The sequence below is a fragment of the Mustela lutreola genome, chromosome 9 (assembly GCF_030435805.1).
Source record: "Mustela lutreola isolate mMusLut2 chromosome 9, mMusLut2.pri, whole genome shotgun sequence".
Lineage (NCBI taxonomy): Eukaryota > Metazoa > Chordata > Mammalia > Carnivora > Mustelidae > Mustela > Mustela lutreola.
Genome location: NC_081298.1, coordinates 10,578,504 through 10,602,004, shown reverse-complemented (window position 1 = coordinate 10,602,004; position 23,501 = coordinate 10,578,504). Strand labels below are relative to the sequence as shown.

The window sequence follows — 23,501 nt, the reverse complement described above, 5'->3', positions numbered from 1 at the left end:
AGGCCCCCAAAGTTCTGGCAGGGGGAGAGCAACAGGCAGGACCATTCATGAGGAAGTACAGACGAAAATGCAGGGTGCTTTTTTCAAAACATATTAAGGGTTTCGAGATGGAATAGCAGAACATTACATCTGAGCCCGGGGCGCTAGTGTGCACACACATGGCACACTCATGCAGCTGGCCTTGGCTGCAGGGTCTGTGGAACGCCCCCACCCTTGCCCGCCACAGGAACAAAGTCCCCAGGATACCACTGTGTGAATTAGAGAAAGGCACCTGCTGGGTGAACAAGCTCTACCCCCACGGCTTGGGAGGTTTACGTGACTGGATGACCCCCTTAGCTGGGTGACCGGAGCAGCCCTGGTTACAGACCCCATGGGGTAGGGACCCTGATAAAGTCCAGCAGAGGCAGCTGGGGGGCGATTCCATCAAGGAACATCATCATTCCCTGGCCAGCCTACTTAGCCCTTCTCAGCAGCACTTATGGAGTGCCTACTGTATGCCTTCCTCACAGTGACATCCACACTTTCTCCTCTTGGAGGCTCAGGGTGGGGTACTGGGCGCTCACTCTGGGAATTTCCGTTTCTCATGCTTCGCTTCTTCGGTGCTCCCCTTACACTGCACATGTCCTCACTATCTCCCCAAAAGCCCGGCAGCTCTCCCTCTCTCACTTCTATCCCACAAGACAGCGACACACCCACTTCCTTTGCCTCAGAGTTCATCCCCACCTCAGGACCTTTGCACTGGCTGCCCCCTCTACCTGGAGGAGTTTCCCAGTTGTCTGCACAAAATAGGCAGCTTTTCTCCCTGGTCTTAAACGTGCCACTGCCTCACTGAGGGCCTCCACTGAGACCCCTGCTGCCCTCCCACAGCCCCCTGTTGTAATTTGCTCACAGCACTTGCCACCAGCTGAATCCATCTTGATTACAGTTGGCTGCTTGTTCACAGCCCTGACAGGAGGGTGGGGCCTGGGTCTGTCCCCAAAGCCTGGGACTGGGCCTGGGCTGAGGAGGTGCTCCATAAATATTTGTGGAATGAATTAGGGATTCCTAAGGGTGCTTCCAATTGAGACACTCCAGGATTTCAGCCCTGAGATGTCACTCCTCCCAGGTACATGCTGGAACTGAGTAGCCAGGAGACAAGTGGGCGAGCTAGGAGAGCCTGACCTCAGAGGCCAGGCATCCCTGGGGGTCGAGTGTGCAGCTGTGGAACCCCAGGGAAGAACCATAGGCAGACCTGCTCTGGGGCTCAGGACATGGCAGTGAAGCCAAGGGCCCAAGGAGATTAAGGAGCTGTTTGTTTGGCCAGGAGAGGGGACTAGATTGTTTTCTAGGTGACTGGAAACCTGTGGAGGGCTTCAGGCAAGAGAAGGCCATGAGATTTGGTTGTTGACTGACTCACTGACCAACCAGGTTCGGAGCTCTGCTTGGCTGGGAGAGCTGCCTGTCTACCACACTGGCTCGAACAGGCAGGTGTTTGGGCTCCTCAGGATGCCCCACACCCCAGGCCGGCTAATGGGCAGGCAGCCCCCCAGGTTTGCACCTTGCCCCATAGGAAGCCCAAGACTAGGCAGCAGCCCCCAGGAGTGGAAAGGAACCTACCTCCTGGGGATTACTTGTACCTGGAGGAAACACATGGAGTGGCTATGAACTCATTCGAGTCTAGAAGGTCTGCACTGACCCCAAGGTCCATCGGCTCCTTTGACAATTTCCACAAGCATCTGCAGGGCTCCAGCATGTAATGGCTGCTTGCTGCGTGTCACCTCATTGTACTCTCGTGACAGCTATGTGGGGGAGGGACACTCATGATCCCCATTTCACAGATGAGGAAACCGAGACTTGAAGGTGAAGTCACTGGCCCCAGGTCACAGAGCTGGGATAAGTGGCCCCACGTCCGTTCTGTCAAACAGGAAGAACATTCCATCCTAACCCCGCCCCCAGGAGCCTCAGTTCCGGTTCTGAATCAGTCTTGCTGTGTGGCCTTGGGTGAGCAGCTCCTCTTCTCTGAGCCTTTTATCTCATCTGCCAAGCGGGTCTGATAAGCTCGGGCAGATGCGACTTCCAACACCAACTGACATGACACCCATTTGGGTCTCAAGGAAATTACAGGTTCCTCCCCGCGCCAAGGGTCACGCTCACAGGCACGCACGCACGCGCAGACGCACGCACCCACGCACGCACCCGCATATACGCATGCGCACACACGATGCTGGGCTGCAGACTTGGCAGAAGAGCTGCCCGCGGGGTCACGGGCACCGGGAGACGAACCAGCCCCGCACCCTCCAGCGGGGCAGAACTTACGCGATCCTCCGGCTCTGGGCGCTGCTGAAGCCCGCGAAGGAGGCGCTCCGGCCCACGACCCCCACAGCCCCCGCGTCCCCGGAGGACAGGAACCGCAGCCTCACCGACATGGCCGTCACCTAGATGGGGAGAGGACGGGAGAGTCAGCCTCGCACCGCCATCTGGTGAGTGCTGACCGCGGCCAGCCCCCGCCACCACGATAGCCGCAGAGCGGGGGGCGGCTGGTACTGTCCCCAGGCGACAGATGAGAAAACTGAGGCTCAGTGAAATTAGGGAACCTGCCTGGAGCTAGTGGCAGGAGCGAAGTTCGAACCCAGGTCTCTGTACTCTGCGCTCAGGTCCTTAATGCCTGAGCAATCCCGAGCCCTCCAGCAGGGGGGGGGTGTCTGCTCCTCCTAAAACCAGACCCTGCTGACCTCTCAGTTACTCCTCCTTGCCGGTAACCCTCACCCCGCTCCACAACCCTCACTGAGCACTGTGTGCCAGACACCGTACGGGAGACACGCACTGAGCAAGACGGGCAAAGCCCTTGCCCTTCCCGGGCTCCCAGTCTGGCAGGGAGCTGATGAACTACCAGCTACAGTAGGAAGTCTATGGCAAAGCGATGGGGGAGTCCAGGGGGAACTTGATCTAGCCATGGAAGAGGCGACCAAAGGCTGAGAGGGTAAGGTTGAGGAGGGGAGGGAAGGATATCTGGGCAAAGGCCAGGGGGTGCAGAAGAATCGGTGTCATCCAGAAACAGAAAGCAGCGTATGACTCCAGGCGAGGCTGGAGAGGCCCTCAGTGTGGAGGTCATGGAGGGCCTTGGTAACCCCAGGGAAGGTTTTGGTCTTGCAAAGGGGCCAGGGTGACTGGGAGCCCCCAGAGGGTTTTGAGCAGGCGTTGACAAAGCCCATCTCACAGGAGGCCAGGCTGCTGGCATCCCCGGCTGCATTGCCCCATCTCTAACCCAGCCCACGCTGAGACCACCCTAGAACCCCAGCTGTCTTTGCTTTCTTTCCAAACCACCTCTAGATCGGAAAAATGCCACCACATCCCTTGGGAATATCACCCAGTGTCTCCCAGCAGCAACGAACGGAAGGTTCTCTGTATCTAACCTAAGTCTCCGCAGCTACAGTTTCATACCTTGCTCCTCAGCCAGGCTGGAGTCAGTCCAGGGGTTCTGGGGACCCTACTGGCCAAGCCACACCTATAGACAAGCTGCACGGCACCGCCCCCTCCTCTCCCTGGGTGGTACTGCGCCTGCGTCCTGACGTCCTTCTCCAGCCAGTGGAGTCCGCTGTCCATACCTTTGCTCACACTGGGGGCTCCCCCAAACCATAACGTTCTCTTTCGAGCCACATCTGTCCAGTGCGTATGGTCAGTCCCCGCTACAGGCTCCAGAGCCCCCCAGCAGATCTGTGCAGCCCCCACAAACCTTCGCCTCCTCCCATTTATCCCCTGCCCACCCCGAGTGTGCTGTACATAGGCGAGCACTGGAAACAACAAAAACCCAGACCTGGGCTCAAATCCGAGCTGTGCCATTCACTGGCTCTGGGCCTCAGTGGTCACAGCTGCAAAATGGAAAGTCAGAAAAGGCCCCAGTAGACAAGGTGCGGAGCGCACACAATGAGAAGGGGATGCACGGGAAGAATGGTTGTCTCGGTGCAGTGGCCTGACCCGGGCTGCAGCCCTGGGGGTGACCGCAGAGACAGATGAGCCCAGTGAGCGCCCTTCAGCCATGATCGGGTGGGGAGAGCTGATGAGTGTTTGCTGAACACCCACTGACTGTTTGACAACCCCCAGCGCCAGGGACCCTCTCATGCCGTGTGTGGGTCTGTGAACACCAGCCCTGTTGGGAGCCATTATCTACCAAGTACTTGTTGTGAAGCCACCCCTGCGCACAATGCCTTATGAAAATTATCTTACTAAATCTCCACGATCCCTGAGGCATCGGAGCTATGGCTGACCTACACTGATGGATGAGGGACGGAGGCCCCACAAGGAGGTCCCCACTGTCCCCACTGGGCTGGGCTGCTGCCAGCCTGGACCAGCTCACAAGCGTCCACTGTTACGCCCTCTGGAATTTGGGTAGCTTGACCTCGGCCTGGTAGGAGTATTTGTACCCTGGATGTTGGCAGGTGCTACAAATTTGCTTTTGGGGGAGGGGGTGTTGTTGTTTTCCCCTGCATGTTGCTAAGACACTTATCAGCACCCCGTTGTCTGTCAGCAGGTGCTCAGAGTGGTGCTGGGAACCTTCTCAAACTCTTGAGAGCCCCCAGCCAAGCTGGGCCGGGGATGGGGGGAGCAGGGAGGGGGACCAAGGTCACTGGCTGGCATGAGCACTCTGGCTCCAGCCAGGGGGGTGGGGGTAGGGGCTGGAACACCCTTCCCCCACCGCCCATTTCACTAGTTTTAGTGGTCTGTGAGAGGTGACTTCTGTGGGTCCCCCACTAGACAGAGAGTGACTTGCAGGCATGGCTGCAGTGTTCCCGGGTGCGTGGAACAGTCACAGCAATCCTTACGGGCCCAGAGAACAAGGCCTGATGGGCTGGGGCTGCTGGCCCGCTGTACCAGGCTGTGCAGCGCGCAGTGCCAGATAAGAGGAAGGATAAGGATCAGAATTTGCACTAAGTGCTGGACTCCAAGGCAGGGGCAGATGCACAGTTTCTGTAAAGGACCAGATACTAAAGTTTTTGGCTTCACGGGCCGTATACTCTTTGTCACAGCTACTCAGCTCTCCTGTTCTAGAGCAAAAGCAGCCAGAGACATTATGTAAATGATGAGCATGGCTATGCCCTCGTGAAACAGTCTTTCAAGAGCTTTAGCTCTTACTGAATGACCCCCGAGATGGCCAGCACTACCTCTGACCCCGGGCAGCCAGCAGGCTGCCTGGTACCGGCTCTAACCATGTAAAATCTCATTTAATTCTCCCAAGATTATATGAAGTAAGTACTCTTCATATCTCCATTTTACAGATAAAGAAATTAAGACTCGGAGAGGAGAAGAAAGGACTCAACCAAGGTCCCACAGGTAGGAGATGCCAGCGCTGGGATTTGGACATAGGCATAACAGGTCTTAAAAGCCTGGCCGCTTCAAGCTGGGCTGCCTCTGCCCCACCCCCACCCCCCCGGAGGCTGGCCTGAGGACATGCTCCCACCCCTGAGCTAGACCCAGGCTAAAGGGAAGAGAAGGGGGCCCCAGAAGGGAAACAGGTCATGAAAGGGACCTGCCAAGTAGAAACATAGCCAGCAGTGAGCTGGGGAGGCCAAGACAAATCAAGGCCCATCTCCTGCAGGCTTCAGGGTGTGGGAACCCAGGTTTGCATGGGCTTCTTGGGACCAGCATCAGCTCCCAGTCCCAGCTCAGCTGCTCTAAAAGTGGGGCCAGCAGCCCTTCCTTAGGCCCCGATGGGGCAGACCCTGGTGGTTGACCCGTTGACTGCTACAGTCTCCCCCAGCAGGGTTTCTTGCTGCAAAAGCATCTCCCTTCTTGTGGACTGGGGACAGGATGGCCTGGCTGAGACCCCCAGAATGAGAGGAGCCTTCAGCGGGTAGCTCCTAACAAGCCCCCAGGAGTGTTGATCACTTCTGACCGAGGCTGATAGTCCTAATGTTGAGTCGTTGACACAACAGGGACACTGACCACTCAGAACAGAGACTGGGCACCTTGGGGACCCCCCTCCCCCTCCCCTGCGGTGGCTGGCATTTACCCTTTCACTGCTAGGTTGTGGGCAAGTCTGGAAAGCCCCCGGGGCGGGACACTTGGAGGCCCAGAGCAGCTCCGGAAAGCCAGCACTGTGCAGGGCATGAGAGAGAAGCCAGAGGCCTCACTGCACCCCTGGGCAGAAGAGAGAGGCACGGAAGTCATGCGGGTCCCAAACCTTTGATGGCAGGCAGAACTGCGTCTTCCCCGCGCGTCCCTCGCTGCCTCTCTCTGGCCGGGCACCCTGGGCAGCGCTCACTTAGACGGGTGGCTCGGAGACAGCTGGTGAGTGTGGCCAGAGCAGGATAGCTGGAGGGGCTTCTCACCCAGCCGGCTGCTCCCCAGACACCCCGGGCCGTCGTCCTGGGCCTCCGCCCCCGAGACGCGGCTGGAGGGAGCCCGAGCCCACTCCGCTAAATCTGTCCAGCTCACTGCTGGCCAGAGCCACCCGCCAGTCCAGGGAACCTACAATTTCACCTCATTTGGAGGTAAGGCTTCTAAATTTAACAGCGTGGGCTCTCAGGGCTGGGTGGCTTTTAGGCCCAAGTCCCTCACTTAGGGCTCTTTTATATCCGCTCAAATGCCAGGCAGGGCTTAGTTTGCTTATAGGAGTTTCCAAAATAGACCCTTTGGTCTAGCACGAAAGGAAATGGCAAAATAGCCCAGGATGTTGAGTTTATACCTAAGAGGGATGGGTGACCGGAGGAGGCCAGGCTGGGAACCAGACTGTCTGCGCCCGATGGAGGCCAACTCCCTCATTTCACCGGTGAGCCCCCTGACTGGCCTGGATGGCCCAGAGGTGACTGGGAGGGCCAGCCCAGTGCCCAGCTCCATGGCTGCAGCCACATCCAGGCCGTGGCCTCTCCCTCCCTGGCGTGCCCTTCCTGAAAGTCACCCCTGATGCTCCCTCCCAGCCTTTAGGTCCCAGCAAAAAGGTCACCTCCTCAGAGACGCCCTCCCCAGCCCCCCGGGCTAGAGTGGCCTTCCTCCTCACCCTGTTTCAAATCCTTTAGACAAGTCCTTGCCATCCTACATTGTCTGGTCAGCGGCTTGGGAGTTGTGAGGCCCCCTCCATGTGCCCCAGCTCCATAGGGCGGGGGGCTTTTTGGTCTCTCTCACAGCTGTATGTCCAGGACCTCATCAACTAGGGGGAACCCCAAAAGTACTGGTTCATACATGACTGAACAAGTGAACAATGGAAGGACATCTCTTCAGAACTGTCCCTAGGATTCCTTCATTGATTTGTCCCTTCAATATACATGTATTGAGCACCTACTGAATGCAGGCACTTGGCATATGGCTGTGAACTAGTCCATCAAGAGACAGGAATTAGGACATGAAGAAATGAAGCTGGATTGTGACGGGGAACAAGAGGCCTGGGGAGCTGACCAGAACCCCTAACCCAGCCAAAGGGGAGTAACTTGGGAGACCCCTTAGGGGAAGCCATATGTTGAAATCTAAAGGAGGAGGAATTGGGAAAGAGAAGATGTGCTGGAAGTATGTGCCAGGTGTCAGAAACAGCATGTGCAAAAGCTCAGAGGCAAGAGACAGGGTCAATTAGATGAACTTAGTTCAGTGTGTGTGGCTAGAGCTTCGGGTACAAAAGAGAATCCCTGAGGGGCTTTTGGAACCAGACTTAGGTGGGGTGGGGGGTTTAAGCTGCATCCAGGGAGAAATATGCAGGAAAGGCCTCCAGCACCCTCTGGCTCTGGGAATGGTGCCCTTTGAGTTCCTTTACTTACTCACTGTGCCCTACTGGACACCTTGCTGGACAATGCTGTGTCTCGGTAGGCAATTACAGGGTGCCTACTGCATGCCAAACCCTTGAACATGGCACCTCCATCCAGGGGCTGGGAGCAGTCATACTGGGGAGACTGCTTCCTCTTTGGCCCAAGGTCCATGCCTCCTGGGCCAGCGCAGACCACCACTTATGGAGAAGCTCAGACACTCTGAACAACCTATACCAGCTTGAGCTAGGTTTTTGCCCTCCCCAATCAATCCCTGACCCACCTACCCCCTGATTCCCCCACAAACAAGGCCCAGACATTTGATAGTCCCCAGAGAGGGAAAATCCCATAGCTAACCCACAGAGGACAGAGGTCATGTTAGGTCTGGTGCCCTCCAATTTGGACACCCCTTCTCTCTGCTGAGCCCAGTGGGCCCTGTTCCTACCAGATGCTTCTAGATGCTTCTCTCCCCACTGCTAGGGATCTGTTCATCTCTCCCAAGCCAGGAAAGCAGGACCAGGGGATCTGCATGTGGTTCCCTCCCCTCTGAGCCCCTGTCTCCCTGTCTGTAAAGTGGGAGGACCGGGGAGGACTAGAGTTCAGGGGCGCCCAAGCGCAGGCCACTCTGGGCCAAGTAAGGAACACAGAGTAGACACCGTGACTCTCTTGCCTCAGTCCACTTTCTGTCCTGGCTCCCCAGCAATCTAACACTTGTCACCCCTCATTCAGCCAAGCACAGAGCTGACCCCAAGCACAGCATGATGAGCAGGAGAGAGACGAGCTGAGCTTTATTCAGGGTTCTTGTTGAATTTCTTTTAAGGTAACCTCCTATTTAGAACAAACTGTCTTCTGTATGATAAAAAGTGTTTTTTTAACAAATAACAGCATATTTAAATGAAGAGTAATGGATTTGAAGGACACTTGGCTTCAGCAGAGCAGGTAGGAACCCAGCTTCTTGGTGGTCCACATTTCTGCCCCCCCCCCCCCGTGGAAATAGGACCGGGCGCCGGGGAGGGAGGGGGAGGGGGGATGGGAAACCCAGGTGTGTCTCTGCAGGTGGCCTGATGGAGAGCCAGATGTGCAGACAGTGCTGGTTTCTAGTGGAAGGGAAGAGCAGGCAGCTCCTCAGGGAGCCCTAACTGTCCCCCCAGAGTTTGTTGTCGCAGGGCCACAAGGCATCGGAAACTCTCTGATGGTCAAGACCAGGCGTGGGAGTCAGGCTCCGGGATCCAAGAGGCTCCCTTCCCTCAGTCCCTCAGTTTACCACACAGCCTATAGCCCCCTGTGACCTTCCTGCCCAGGGCAGTACTGCGAGGTGTCCATGACCTGCTCCAGCTGAAGCCTAGAGTCTCAAAGGGACCAGTCATGGGGGGGGGGGGCAGGTGCATCATCTCCCCAGTCTTCACAGCACACCTGTGACCCTTTGACAGATGAGAACCCCAGGTGAGGCCGCAAAGGGCCAAGTGGGAGGGAAGGTTCAGTAGCCCAAATGGCTCAGCCACACGGAAGAAATTTATGGGGTCCCGAGAGGTGGGAATATGGTTTTGAGGAATAATGACATGGGAAAATAAAACGTGTTCGAAGTACGATGTGGAGTAAGAAGACGGAGAGGCAAGCTGTACACGACCTGGCCTCAGTCTTGTTTTTGAGACGATACCTTACCGATGTTCTGCAGAGGACATGCACTCCCTCATAGTTAGGAAAAAAAAAATGTTAATTTGAAGAAAACAGAACACATGGTTGCCATGTCTTTGGTTGCATAGTAATTAAGCAGGGCTGACTGCCTGTCCTCTGACCCGGAGAATGTTGCTTTTCAGGATGAACCTGGGGTCAAAGGAGAAACTTTCCTCTTAAGAAAAATAAAAGAAGGAAAGAAAGAAAAACTTTTTTTTTTTTTTTGAAGGCCCACAAATATTATCTACACTCCTAGGCAACTCCGCTGAGCTTTTAGGAGGTAAAGATAACTCATGAATTTCTGTGAAATATCCAGAGGGTGTTTGGATTTAAATGGCCCCTTCTCTGATCTGATCGCCACCAACAGGCTCCATCACCTGGTGTGCCCGGGGCCCCTGAGAAAGACGGCGGCTCTTTGGGGAAGGGGCCTCTTGGGGCCGCCGTGGGGGTAAGAGTGTGCATGCAGCTGGGGCCCATGGCTGGGAAAGAAAGGGCCTGGAGGCAAGAGAACAGAGATGGGGGCACGGGAGCTGATCCTCTGGGAAGCACGGGCCGGGCAGCCTCACACACTGGTCTGTGGCTGTAGGACCAGCTCTAGAAAACAGGGTGGCCGAGGGGTGCCTGGGGGGCTCAGTCAGTTAAGCATCTGCCTTCAGCTCAGGTCATGATCCCAGGGTCCTGGGATCGAGCCCCCAGAGCGGACTCCTTGCTCAGCAAGGAGCCTGCTTCTTCCTCTCCCTTTGCCCCTCCCCCTGCTTATGCGTTCGCTCTCTTTCTCTCTGTCAAATAAATAAAATCTTGAAAGAAAGGAAGGGAGGAAGCAAAAGAGGGCGGCCGGGAGGGCTCAAGATAGAGGGATGGTGTAGACACACCCTTCCTGGTGCTGACCACATTGGCAGGTCAGGGTGAGGCCAAGCAGGGCTCCGTGATCCTGGCCAGGCACCTGTTTGATGTCAAAAACCGAGAGCAGTAATACTGCTAATGAGAACCAACACTGTGAGAACATTTGCTGTGTATCCCCGCCCTGTTCTAAGAATTAACTCGTTTCATCCCTGGTACCCAGAGAGTTTGGCCTCTATGGCGCTCTGGATCCACTGAGCGGCACCCCCTTCCCACATCCTGGACACGCGGCATCTCCCCACAACACCCTTCCGAGGCGGGCACTGTTACCACCCCCATTTTACAGACTGGGAGACTGAGGTTTGTGGGGCTGAAGTGGCCGGAACTCACAAGGGGCAGCATCATGTCACTGTAACTCGTGTGTGGGAGTGTGCCTCCGGCGTATGTGCACACTCACCACACCCTGGCCGTGACCGAGCACCATGTGGAGGACTCTACCCAGAAGCCCTCGGTGCATGCTGGGCGTGGGAGGGTCTTGGCCTCAGCACTGACCCTTTGGGCCAGGTCATTCTTTGCTGCGGGGTTCGTCCTGTGTATTTATCACCGCTGGGTACCAGGAGCCCTGCCCCCTCCAGGGTGACAACGGGGTGGGGGGATGTCCGCAGACACTGTCACGTGTCCCCCGGGAAGCAGAATCGCCTCCAGTGAGAAACACTGGGTTCAAGGCCGCGCTTCAGTCTGTGCTCAAGGACTAGTGAATTAGCGTCATGGGCGTCAGGGATCATTTCCGCGGCTGCCGAGAATGGCAGTGAAGGGACTTACTCTGTTGGCTACAAATGGGGGGGGCCAGCAGCCCAAAAGCTACAGTGGCCCTGGGGTCACAGCTGCTGCACCCCCCACCCCCCGTGTGTGCACCCGCATACTCACACCCTCACACCGGGATGTGGCCAAGGGCCTGGGGACTGAGAGCGACGGCTTGAGCTCAGAGAAGAGCTTGGGCGCCTTCTCGGGCATCTGTTGTCACATCCGAGCCCTGCGCGAGACCCCTGCCTGGCAGCGAAGAGAGGTCCAAAGGCAGCCTACTGGTTTCATCTGAAAGACCCTGACCACTGATGCACATACACGGGCCGGGGTTCACTTATCACAGTCAGGACTTGGATTCAATCCGTACTGAATGAGCTGAACTCTCTGCCGTCGGGGACACAGACCCTCCCGGCTGCTCACCCGCACGGCATTACTGCGGCCTCTCCTAACCCTGCCAACGGTGGAGCAAGAATGCCATTCCCGCCTGCTGACTCCGGGAGAAAGGCCCGGTGCCTCGCCCTGGGCCGAGGTCACGGGCACAGGGGACTTGTGCGTGGGGCCCCCGGGAATGGTCAGATTACTTTTAAAACCAGAAGATCAGAAATGAACCTGTAGGGTGCCTGGGTGGCTCAGTGGGTTAAAGCCTCTGCCTTCGGCTCAGGTCATGATCCCAGGATCCTGGGATCGAGTCCCGCATTGGGCTCTCTGCTCCACGGGGAGCCTGCTTCCTCCTCTCTCTCTCTGCCTGCCTCTCTGCCTACTTGCAATCTCTGTCAAATAAATAAATAAAATATTAAAAAAAAAAAAGAAATGAACCTGTAGGTTAAACAGAATGTTTTATTATATGGTATCGTACGTGTTACATATTAATAGCATGTATTTTTTAATGGAATTTATCCAACCTTATACCAATTCAGTCGTAACATACACGATTTAATATTTCTTATGGAGAAAGAGTCCCTCGAAGGCCAAGGTGCTGGGGGCTCAAGAGGTCATCACGGACCCTGCCCTTGGCCCTTTGCCAGCCCTCCCTTGAAGAGTGCTGCTCCCTCTCCCGCCAAGGCTCCCTCTCCAGCTCCTTCCCCACCCCCACCTCCTTGCTCCTCAGCCTGGCCCTAACCCTAACCTTAATCCAGCCTCGCAGAGACAGAGGGCCTGAGAGAGACCCAGGTCCTTGACCTTGTGCTTGACCTGAATCCACTCTTTTGACCTTCACCAAAATGCTACACCATGTGTACAACTTTGTCCTGTTCTGGCCTGTAGGATCTAGAAGTTCCAGCCCAGGCAGCCCAGCTTCTGAGTCAGCCTCTTATCCACAGGCCCTCACTGCCAGCTTTCCAGAACTGGCAGGGGCTTTGCCAACATCACTGAGGCTTGGACCCCACCCCCAGTCTCCCACTGAGTCCTGTTCAGATTCTCCCCTTCTTGGACAGTTGGATCCCTTCTTCCTCTCCTCTCGTTCGCGTGTTGTTCTCGGGGGCATGGGTAAGTGGGCTTTTTCACCCTCCTCTCCCTGATGGCTCATGAGATCGAGAGCATTTCTGTAACTCATTATCTTTAGCATCTCCCGTTCTGGAACTTAGCAGTTCATGTTCTTTTGTCCCAGCTACCTAGCTTTTTCTCGGTGACTTCTAGTGTTCTTCCAGCCCCTCACTCACCTTTTTTCTTGTTCTTCATGATGTGTCTGTGTGTGCGTGTGTGTATGTATAGCAAAAGCTCCAAGTATTTATGTGGCCAGATCTGTCAGCATTGTCCTTCTACATTTTAAGAGTTTGGAACCTACTCTCTGCACCTCTAAGATTAAGTTTCTACTCTGTAGACCACTGAAGTCGAGCCCCTTGGGTGAGAATTTCGTCTTCCCGGCCAGGCTATAAAGTCCTCAAGAGCCTCTCCCTCCTCCGCAGAGGGCCTCGGCCAAGAGATTTCACTATCTGCTCTGCTTCTCACAAACACCCAGAATCGGCTCCCTCCTTTGCATCCCTTCCCCCAGCGCCAGGCCCCCACCCCTGCCACCTTTGTGGTCTTCACTGGTCCCCCTGCCTCCACCTGGCCCTCTGCCCCAACGTGAAAACCACAGTGAGCTTTTAAAAATGTCCATCAGGTTTCTGACATCCCTCCTTAGGCTTGCAGCTTCTGGACACACCTAGAACTCAAGTCTTACCCCTGGAACTGTGTTTACAAGGCTCCGAAGAGAGGCCCCATTCAGGGGTGCCTCGGGGGAGCCCAGAAAGGGACGGGCGAGAGCTCCCTATCCCCTGTCCAGGAAGGCAAGAGTACCTGTTGTGTCCCCCCCCCCAACCCTGAATGAATCACAACTGATCTTGTTCTAATAAAGGCAGGGGCTGGGGAAGACTTGCAAAGTCTTCACTTAACCCATCCTACCGCCACCCATTCTCACCCAGCCTCCCAGGGAGGGTGAGCCCCTCACCCTGTTTACAGCTTAATGCTGTGGCTCAGAGAGGGCAAGTGGTTTTACCACACTCACACAGCCGGGGGAAGGGGGTGGGTGGAGACGTCTGGTAGGGAGAAAATACTGGTGTTCAAACGCATTTTGAGCACTTGAGTAGTGGCATGTGAGGAGAGGCTGAATAGGGACCTGACTGCGAGACCCTGGGTGGGTCTAGGGGCTAGGGCTAGGGCTCAAACTGGGGAGCCCAGCGGGTATGAACACTTAAAGCCCCCCACCCCGAAGCTGTTCTTGCGCCTTCCCTGCGGTCGCCTAACCTGGCCCTCACATCTGAATGAGGATCCAGGTCCCAGTGGGGCAGAGTCAGCCTCCAGGAATGCCCAAGGTCCCCGCCAGCAGGTCTGGGACTCCTGCGTAGGCACATGGGCTGGTTCAGAGGGACTGTTTGCTGTTGGAGACTGTTAACAGCACTGGAAATGGTCAGGGGTTCTCCCAGAGATGAGCCATCTGGTCATCCCAAGATAAACAATTTACAAAAGACACATCTAGCCAGCCTGCCATTTCAGTTTTTCTTTTTACAATGCGATGGGCCATTTCCTCTCCCTCCTGGTGTCAGATGCAGAGACAGAGGCTGGCCCAGGCACCCAGGCCCTAGCTCCTGTGTTTCCCTGGGACAGGGGGCCAGAAAAGTCAGATTTTTTCACTTTTCTTGCCCCATCCTCAGGGCTGAGTGACTCTATGGCAGAGGCTAACCCACATGGTAAGGAGAGTGGACTCCCTCCCAAAGGAACAACTTTACTTTCTAGAACCCGAAGTCTTGAATTTCCAGAATCTTCAGCCTAAAATCCATTTCCTTTTGGAAGAAGACCCCTACTGGTCTCCCCAGGTATTGCAGCCCTGCTCTACCAGCCGTGGCAAATGCCCACACCGAAGAGAGGGGATCCGTTTCCGATGTTCAGAGCAAAGCCCCCGGATTCCCAGGCACGCAAGACATGCATGTGGCTTCACAGCCTGAAATAAACAGTTTGTGCTGGAATTGTAATCCTGGAGTTTCCAAAAAGTGTTGCAAAACACCCCAGGCGGACTCTGGAGTTTGTGTACTACAAGCTGTTTATCAATTAATTCCTTCTTTGCCGAACATTCTTACTTGGCCTACTGGGAGTGGAGTGTGGGGGGAATGCATCTCCGATTTTGTAATGAAAATCACCAGGGAAAGAGGGTTCTCTTTGGGGAGGCTCATGTTACAGAAGATGTGGCTGGAACAGGTGGTTCCCATACGCACGAGGCTAGTACGAAGTCCTGAGCTCCTGGAATAAGGAAGGGGACCTCTGGGGACGGGGATGTGGGGACTGTGCTGTAACCTGTGAGCTACACGTCCACAGAGTCACGGGAGGGTGAGGAGTGTAAGCCTTGATTTAAAAAAAAAAAAAAAGAAAAGAAAAGAAAACCACAAAACAAAAAAACAACCAAGGTTAAGTCCATACTTTGCCTCTTCCTAGCTCTGTGACTTAGACAAGTCTGAGCCTGTTTCTCCATCTGTAAAATAGGGATCATTGATGTTACCTTCTGTAACTTGCTTTACCGTGGCAAGAACATGCTTTTTTTCCCTCTCTGTTAAAAGGAAAAACCAAGCTACAATGTATATCTTTGTCTACCGCTTTGCATCCCAAGGTTAGAGCCCTGAGGATGTGTATCAGCTTTCTGCGGCGCTGTAACAAAGTATACGGTACACCAGGTAGCTTAAAGCAACAGAAACGTTAATCTCTCACAGTTCTGGAAGCCAGATGTCCAAAATCAAGGTGTCAGCAGGGCGTGTCCCCTCTAAAAGATCTAGGAAAGGGTCCCTCCTTGCCTCTCCCAGCTTCTGGTGGTGGCTGTCTGTCCTCGGCGCCTCTTGCCTGGCCATTGCCCCTCTCCCGTCTCTGCCTCGGGGGGTCATGCGGCCTTGTCCCAGTGGTCTCTGTCTTCACAAGGCATTGCCCTCTTGTTATAAGGGCACCATCGCTGAATGAGGGCCCGCCCTAGAGACCTTGACCTGACGACATCTGCAAAGAGCCTATTTCCAAATAAGGTCACATGCACGGGGACAAGGAGATAGGACTTCAACAGATCTTTGGGGGGACACAATTCAACCTCAGGTAGAAAACACTTCATTTAATCCAGCAGTTTAAGGAGACTCTGGATGTGTCGAGGTGGGCCCCAAGCATTGGTGGGTGGGAGAGAAGATACTAGTTCAGTATAAGAAAGCACAGAAACGCACTTGCTGATGACGGACAGCACGGGAAAGGAGGGCTTGGGGGGGGGGGGGGACAACACATGAAAGTCTCCAGGCAATGAAATCTTAGCATGGGGATTCTTAAATTTACTCCCAAATGTGCTCCCTCCCCGCCTTCCCATGCCCCCCAGTTCTCTAGACTTTCTCTCTTCCTGATGGCACCCATTTTCCTTCTGAGGACTTAGTTTTTGCCCATCTGCTATAGATCTGCTGGGCCTGGCCCCGGAGCCCCACGGTGGGGCGGGGAGGTCCCCTCAACAAGGACAGGCCCAAGAGCCACACCAGGCGAAGCAGGCACAGCCTCCCTGGAAAAGGAAAGCGAGGACAGGCAGACAGAAGACGGAACACATTGGATTGCGTTCATTCTGGTTCAGTGGGGCCCTGACCGGAATGTCTGCTGTGAGCCCGCCTTGAGTTCCGGAGCTCTTGGTTCAGGCCCATTTCCAGGCCTGTGCACACTCCCAGTGACCTTCCGGGAGACCCCCTCAGCTCAAGTCAGCCAGATCCTTTCCCACAGGCTCACAACAGTTATCTCTAGAGCCCACTCTGGCGGGCTTGTGTCAGTAGTACTTTAGGGAAAATGAAAGAGTCCGAGCAGTGTCCAGCATGGGATACAAGGAGAAACGACAGTGATTTCAGAAGAGCAAAGAAATTTTAAAAATCAGCACATGTCAGCATAAAGGTATCTAGAAGAAATGTTGAAACCCTCAAGAATCCTTAGGGGTCACAGGGGCCACATCCTAGATTTCTCGCTGGAGTCTCGGGCCTTAGTTTACATATTAAAAGGGGGGGTACCCTATGGGAAGTCTAGAAGATGTGAGCATCCAGGGGCTCACACGCAGGGCAGGGAAACGCCTGGTGCCCACTGACACAGGACAGTGCTGAGTGCTACCTGACACACTGCTCCCACCGGAGCGGGTGGCCCCTTGCTTTTGGCTGGTGTACCACAGCCTGAGCCAGACCGCCTCCCCTGCTGTGAGCCTGGGCCTCTGCCAAGCTGGGCCCTTCCTGAGCACATGCGGTTTTGATTCTGCGCCCCTCAGGCTTTATTGGTTTTTCCTGCTAAATGAGGTGAGGTTTGCCCAGCCCAGTGGCAGTTCCCGTAAAAGCTGGAGTTCCGATGACCCAATATGGCGAGTTGACAGGGAGGCACTCCCCGAAGGATGGGCTGGCTGGAAATGGTGCTTCACCCCTTCCAAGGATGGTGATGAGGTCTGAGGGCTCTAAGAGGAGGCAGGGGTCCTGTGGATGCCAAGAGCTCTGGGCTGGGGGGTTGGTAATGTGGACTTGAGCCCTTGCTAGGCTAGGTAGGCGTTCTCCTCTCTCTCGTGGGCAAAATGGGGATAAAGCACATACGTCACAGCACCGCTTCTGAGCTCCAACAGGAGTACAGACATAGAATCAGTCTGAAAACTGTGAAGCTCTAACCAATGAACGGTTGTACTGGTACTAGTCTAGCTATCATGACCATTTTTAGGAAAACCTAAGACCTTCTGTGGGCAGGCAGAATATTAAGATGACCTTGCATAATCCTTTCTCCTTGGAGTGGGATGGAACCTGTGAATGTAATGAGGTATGCCTCCTGTGATTGTGTCACCTTCTGTGGCAGAGGGGAGACTATACTGGGTGGGTCTGACATTATCAGGTGAGCCTTTAAACCAGGACTGGCTCTTCTGGTCAAAAGAGGTTTAAAGTAAGAGAGGGATTCCATGTGAGGGAGAGTCTCTCCATTGATGGCTTTGAAAATGGGGGAGGTTTGTGGGAAGGAATATGATGGGCCTCCAGAAGCTGAAAGTGACCCGGCTGGCCGTTGGTCATGAAGAAGAGACCTCAGTCCTATAGCCACATGGAACCCTCAAGAGTGATCTTGAAAGTGGATTTGTCCCCAGGCCCTCTGGATGGCAACTCAGCCTGACTAATATCTTGAATTGAGCCTTACAATGCCCTCGGCAGAGAACCTGGCCCCATCAACTCTGACTCACCAAACTAGGACTTGTAAATGGGGATTGTTCTAAGTGGCTGGGATCATGGCAGTCTGTTACACAGAAAACCAACACATCTGTCGAGGAAGCCTTGAAATGGAAGGCTGCCAGGGTGCCTGGTGAAGACGAGGTTCAGACCCTGACCATACAGCCCACTGGCTTCCTGATGTCGGCCACACCACCTCCCTCACCTCCCGGAAACTGTTTCCTCATCTGTAAAGTGGGGATGGAAATTAAATGCATGAAGCATTGGAGCAGGGTACGTCATTAAGGGTGCATAATAAATCCTCAAGAAACAGGAGCAGTGCATGCATTAATGATTAAAAATCAGCTGATAGCTAGCAACAGTGCACCTGTGGTCTTCAGAGCCCTGTTCCCCACACCAGGGACATGGGAATGAGCCCTGACCCAGTGTATTGGGAATTGCAGACCCTTGGGGAAGCAGGACCCTGAAAGTCACAACTTTGGAGACAGTAGGTGGGACGCCATGACATCCTTAGCCTGCACAGAGAGCCCTGGTAGAGTTCCGCCCTCGAGATCCCTTCACACTGGCTTTTCTGAGGAAGAATTCTGTCTCTCAGCTTTGGTCTCATTCTGTGTAAAGGAAGCCCGGACACCTGCATCCCGAAGTTTATAGCAGCCGTGCCCACAATAGTCAAGCTACAGAAAGAGCCCAGATGTCCATCAGCAGATGACGGATAAAGAAGATATGATACGCACGCACGCACGCACGCGCGCGCGCACACACACACACACACACACAACGGAATACTACTCAGCCATTGAAAAAAGAAATCTTGCCATTTGCAAGAACGTGGTTGGAACTAGAGGGTATAATGCTGAGCGAAATAAGTCAATCAGAGAAAGACAATTATCATACGATTTCACGCATATGTGGAATTTAGGAAGCGAAACAGAGGAGCATAGGGGGAAGGAAGGGAAAAAGAAAATGAGCCGAAACCAGAGAGGGAGACAAACCATAAGAGACTCTTAATCATAGGAAACAAACTGAGGGTTGCTGGAGACGAGGGGGGCAGGGGGATGGGGTCACTGGGGGCTGGACATTAAGAAGAGCATGTGATGTCATGCTTCAGTGTTCTTCTAGAACACCCAGTGTTCTAGAAGACTTATGACTCACTGAACTCTACCTCGAAAACTTAATACACTATTAATTGAATTTAAATTAAAAATACAAAATTTTAAACAATAAAAAAATAATAATAAAGAAAGCCTGAGGCCAAGGCCTTATCCTTGGAAGAGGCTGACCCTGGACCCAGGGAGACAGGGGTGTCCAATCATCCGGTTCTATTCATGGCACGTGCCCTCGCCAACGCTACTGCACCCCCAAATTCTCCCAGTCTCTGAACCCCACAGTCCGCCACCCTGCTCCTATGTTTCTCCCCCATCCTCGGAGCAGTCCCAAGCCCTGGCCACCCACCCACATGTCCAGATTCCGCCAGATCTTCCTCCTCTCTGTTCCCTTGGACCCAGACTGGCAACACCAGGCGGTGGGGACCATACATTCCGAATTAAACGCACTCTGACTGCTTCCCCCAGCAAATCAAATCCACAACGAGATGCCATTTCACCACCACTGGGACGACTGACCCTCCTCTGGGGCGCAGACAACGAGCACCAGCAAGGACTAGAGAGATTAGAGCCTCAGACCCCATGGGCTGGGAGCAGAGCACGGCGGCTGCTTTGGAAGACAGTTCGGCCGTTCCTCCAGTGGTTCAGCACAGTTACGAGTGGGCAGGGCATTTGTCACTCCTCCACGTACACCCGCGAGAAATGAAAACACGCGTCCACGTAAGACACGCACGCAAATATTCCCAGCAGGGTTATTCTCTGAAGCCAAGAAGCCAAAACGACCCGAGTGTTCATCAACCAACGGGTGGTTCGTGAAACATGGTACAGCCAGACAGTGGGACAGTGTTGGGTCACATAAAGAAATGAGGCAGCCGTACGTGTCCCACCGTAGATGACTCTTGGACACAGAATGCTGAGTGAAAGAAGCCAGACACAGAAGGCCACAGAGCAGATGATTCCATTTCTATGGAATGTTTAGAATAGGCCAATCCATAGAGACAGAACACAGATGAGTGGTTGCTGGAGGCTGGGAGCAGAGAACGATGACTTCTAGTGGGGGCGGTGACTGCTAATGGGGGTGGGGTTTCTTGGGGGGAGCCGTGGAAATGTTCTGGAATTAAATGGTAGTAATGGTTGCACAACTTTGTGAATGTGCTTAACTCTATGCTTCGAAAGTATGAGTTTTAGGGGCGCCTGGGTGGCTCAGTCGGTTAAGCGTCTGCCTTTGGCTCAGGTCGTGATCTCGGGGTCCTGGGATGGAGTCCCGTGTTGTGTCAGGCTCCCTGCTCAGCAAGGAGTCTGCTTCTCCCTCTCCCTCTACCCCACCCCGCTGCTCGTGTGCTTGCTCGCTGTCTCTCAAAGAAATAAATAAAATCTTTCAAAATAATAAAAAATAAGAGTGTAAGTTTTATGGAGCTTTATCTCCATTTTAAAAAATAGGTTGAAAAAAAAGTTCTGATGGCTTCTCACTGGCTGCCTAACCTTGCACAGGTGACTTGGCCTGAGCCCGAAGTTCCCCGTCTGTAGAATGGGGCCGTAACAGCAGCACTGCCTCGTGGGTCTGCTGAGATGACCTAAGAAGATACAAGAAAGCAGTGCTCAATGAAGGGAAGTCTTAGAATTCACGTTAGGATTAGTCACTGCACGAGATAAATTAGGGCGGTTTTCTGAGGGTCTGCCTCCTCGGGCAGCTCTGCTCCCATATTCCCATCCTGCCCGGCCAGTTTTCTTCCTCTTTCCACCACTTGGCGTGTGATATTCCCTCCAACACCCTGTATGTCCTTCACAGGTAAGTCCAAGCTTGCCCTTGCCTTCGAGCCTGCCCCCCGTAGCGCCTCTTCTGAGCCCCTTGCCCAGATCCACCCTCTCCCCGGGGGACGCCATCCTCTTCCAGAAGCATTCAAGGGAGTCACTGATGACAGGCTGAATCCCACCAGAATGTTTCACATCCCAAGCCAGGCTCCGAGCAGCTTGTCCTGTTGACGTGCGTCCCAGACTTCACGAGTTTATTGCCTTCCTGACGCCCCCGCTTCCCCATACCAGACTACCACCTGTATTTCAAGGTGCTGATACTTTTCTATAAATGACCCCGCTTTTCAGAAAATAAGCCTATTTTGAAAGGACAATTTAATCGTGGCTGTAAATGAAGAGCCAGCATCATTGGCCATCAAGAAGAACAGAAGCGGGAGCTGGGAGATAGTCGCACTGAACACAAAACCGTGTCCGAGCGCAGGTAAGCCACATTGTCCGCTCATCCCGCTCCTTTAAGGTACAGACATCAGTAGGTCTTCGCGAGGCGTTCAAGACTTGTTAACAACAGAAAGACTCTCACTGGCATACTCGGGGCTGAGAGATCCCTGAAAGGGGACTTGCGTGGTCCGTGAGTCAGTGTGATTAATGCTTTTCCCCTGAATCATCTTCCCTTCTCTCCCGCAGTTTGTCACTTAAATATCACCTCCTCGTGAGCCTTTCCCGGGCTACTTATCTCAGTGGGACCAGCCCTGCCCCCCTCCATTTTCTCAGTTCCCCATCTCGGTTTTATTTTTCTCTTCAGCATTTCACACCAGCAGATATCCTCTTCACTACGTTTTCCTGGTCTCCCGTCGGTCCCTCCAGCGAGAATGCACGCCCGAACGGACCAGACGTCCCAGGAGAGGCCCTGGCCCCTGGGAGGGACTCAGTAAATACTTGCTGAATGAATGAACGGGTGCACGGATGACCGAATGGATCTTGTGCCTCCAGCAGCTTCGTACTGTCTGACTCTAGCTCCATAACCAAATCTTAACCCTTGGGAGGAGCTCAATAAACAGTTATTGAGTGTACAACCCAGGGAGGGAATGAATCAATCAGTCAACAAATTTCTGCCTGGGTAGTGGTTTTCAGTCTTTGAGATAACCCAGGCTTCTTCATGTGTATAGGTTTCCGAAGGCCCTAATTCTAAATTCTTCCTGCAGACTGTCTCCGGAACCAAAAGTACAGAGTCTTTGCCAAGAAAAGAGGCTGAAATTCTCAGGTCTCCAGCTGAGAACAAATAGTGCTGGTTTCCCAGGGGAAGCAAGTTAGGGACCCCAAGAAGTTGTGGGAGCTCAGGAGGTGTGGGGAGAGCATCTTCTGGAGACAGACTCCTTGCCCGCCCTGGCCGGCACCCCGTGGCACCCCGCCACGTGGGAGAAGCCAGCCAGACACAAAGGCACGCTGCAGTTACTCAGTGATCCTAAGTACATCAAGATGGGCGCCCTGACGCCAGCCGCTCTGAGCAGATCTGGAATGAATTGGGGGGTTGTTAAGATCGCCGACTTAAGCCTCTTCTCACAGGAAAAATATTTATCTCACTGAGCTCTGCTTTTTGGAAAGCTGTGCCTGTAACAGTCCGCATCGATCTAGCAGAGTTTTGGCTACTGCTGGCTTTGTCTCTTCTCCTGTGTCCGGCCGTGTGTGTGTGTGTGTGTGTGTGTGTGTGTGTGTGTGTGTCCATGATTATTAAGCAATCAGCCAGAAGACACAGCCAGGACACTCTGCTCTTCTTCAACTGGAAAAAAATGGACACAAACTGAGTTTGTGGCAGGAGACACAAGACATAAATGTTTTATCATCAAAGATGCCTGCTTGCAAGAGACAACTGTTTCTTCCTTTTTTTTTTTTTTTTTTTTTTTTTTTGTTCTTACCTAATATGCTCCTTTTTCCCTTGGTTTAGGGAAAAAATACAGATGAATGCGACATGGAAAGTAAGTACTCCCATCCTTCCTAGGGGCCATAGTCAGCCTTTAGAAGGCATTTTTTCCCTTGGCTTTTCCACTCTTAGAGCCGCGGTCCTGGGTTTGAGAATCCCAGCTCTGCCACTTGCTGGCTATGAGACCTGGAGAGCCACGTTACCACTTGGGACCTCTGTTTTCTCATTTGTAAGACAGAGAAATAATAGACCCACCCATTTAGGTTGTTGGGAGGAGTAAATGTGAGAATATACACAGAGCTTAGCTTTGTTTCAGGCACACAGTAAATGATCCACCAACGGTACCTATTTTATAGGTGGAATATATATCATTTTTATACATTATTACATAGCTCACTGTACCCCAACTGCTTGAGGAACATTACTTTTTAGTCATTGCTAATCTGACAACCCTTTCTTTAATCTGCATTTTAAAGTTCACCCACTATTTTCCTAACACGGGTTTTATTCGCTGCACTGCTGAATGTTTCATCTACGCGAAGCATGGGCTAAGGGCTCTCCACCAAATATTTTAATCACACTCCTGGTGTATACCCAGACTTGACCAGACATTCATACACCCGTGTTCACAGCAACATTACACACAGTAACCAAAAGGTGGAACAACCCGTGTCCCCTCAGCAGCTGGACAGGTAAACAAATGTGGTCTCCCCGTACACGGGAACACCATTCGTCCTCACACTGGAAGGGAATTCTGACTCAGGCTGCAACACGAATGAGCTCTGGGGACATGATGCAAACTGAAGGAGCCCAGTCATAAAAGGACAATTATGACGTGATTCCTCCATGAGGTCCTTAGAGCAGTCAAAGTCCTAAAGACAGAAAGTAGAAGGGCGGGGGGTGGGGGGTGCCTCGGGGGCGGAGTCAGTTAAGCATCTCACTCTTGGTTTTGGCTCAGGTTGTGATCTCAGAGTCATGAGATTGAGAGCCCCCTTCCAGCCCCTGGCCCCAAGTTCTGCGCTGGGCAGGGAGCCTGCCTGATTCTCTCTCTGTG

The 23,501-nt window shown here is 53.6% G+C and overlaps 1 protein-coding gene across 1 annotated transcript in view; it reads right to left on the bottom strand.

The window, feature by feature from the left end:
• RIPOR3 (RIPOR family member 3) overlaps positions 1-23,501 on the bottom strand; it is a 71,977-nt gene that overhangs the window by 25,972 nt on the left and 22,504 nt on the right. Inside the window, exon 2 of the mRNA XM_059132824.1 lies at positions 2,296-2,414. Within this exon, the coding sequence (XP_058988807.1) occupies positions 2,296-2,414 (119 nt within the window). The remainder of the gene's footprint in view (positions 1-2,295; positions 2,415-23,501) is intronic.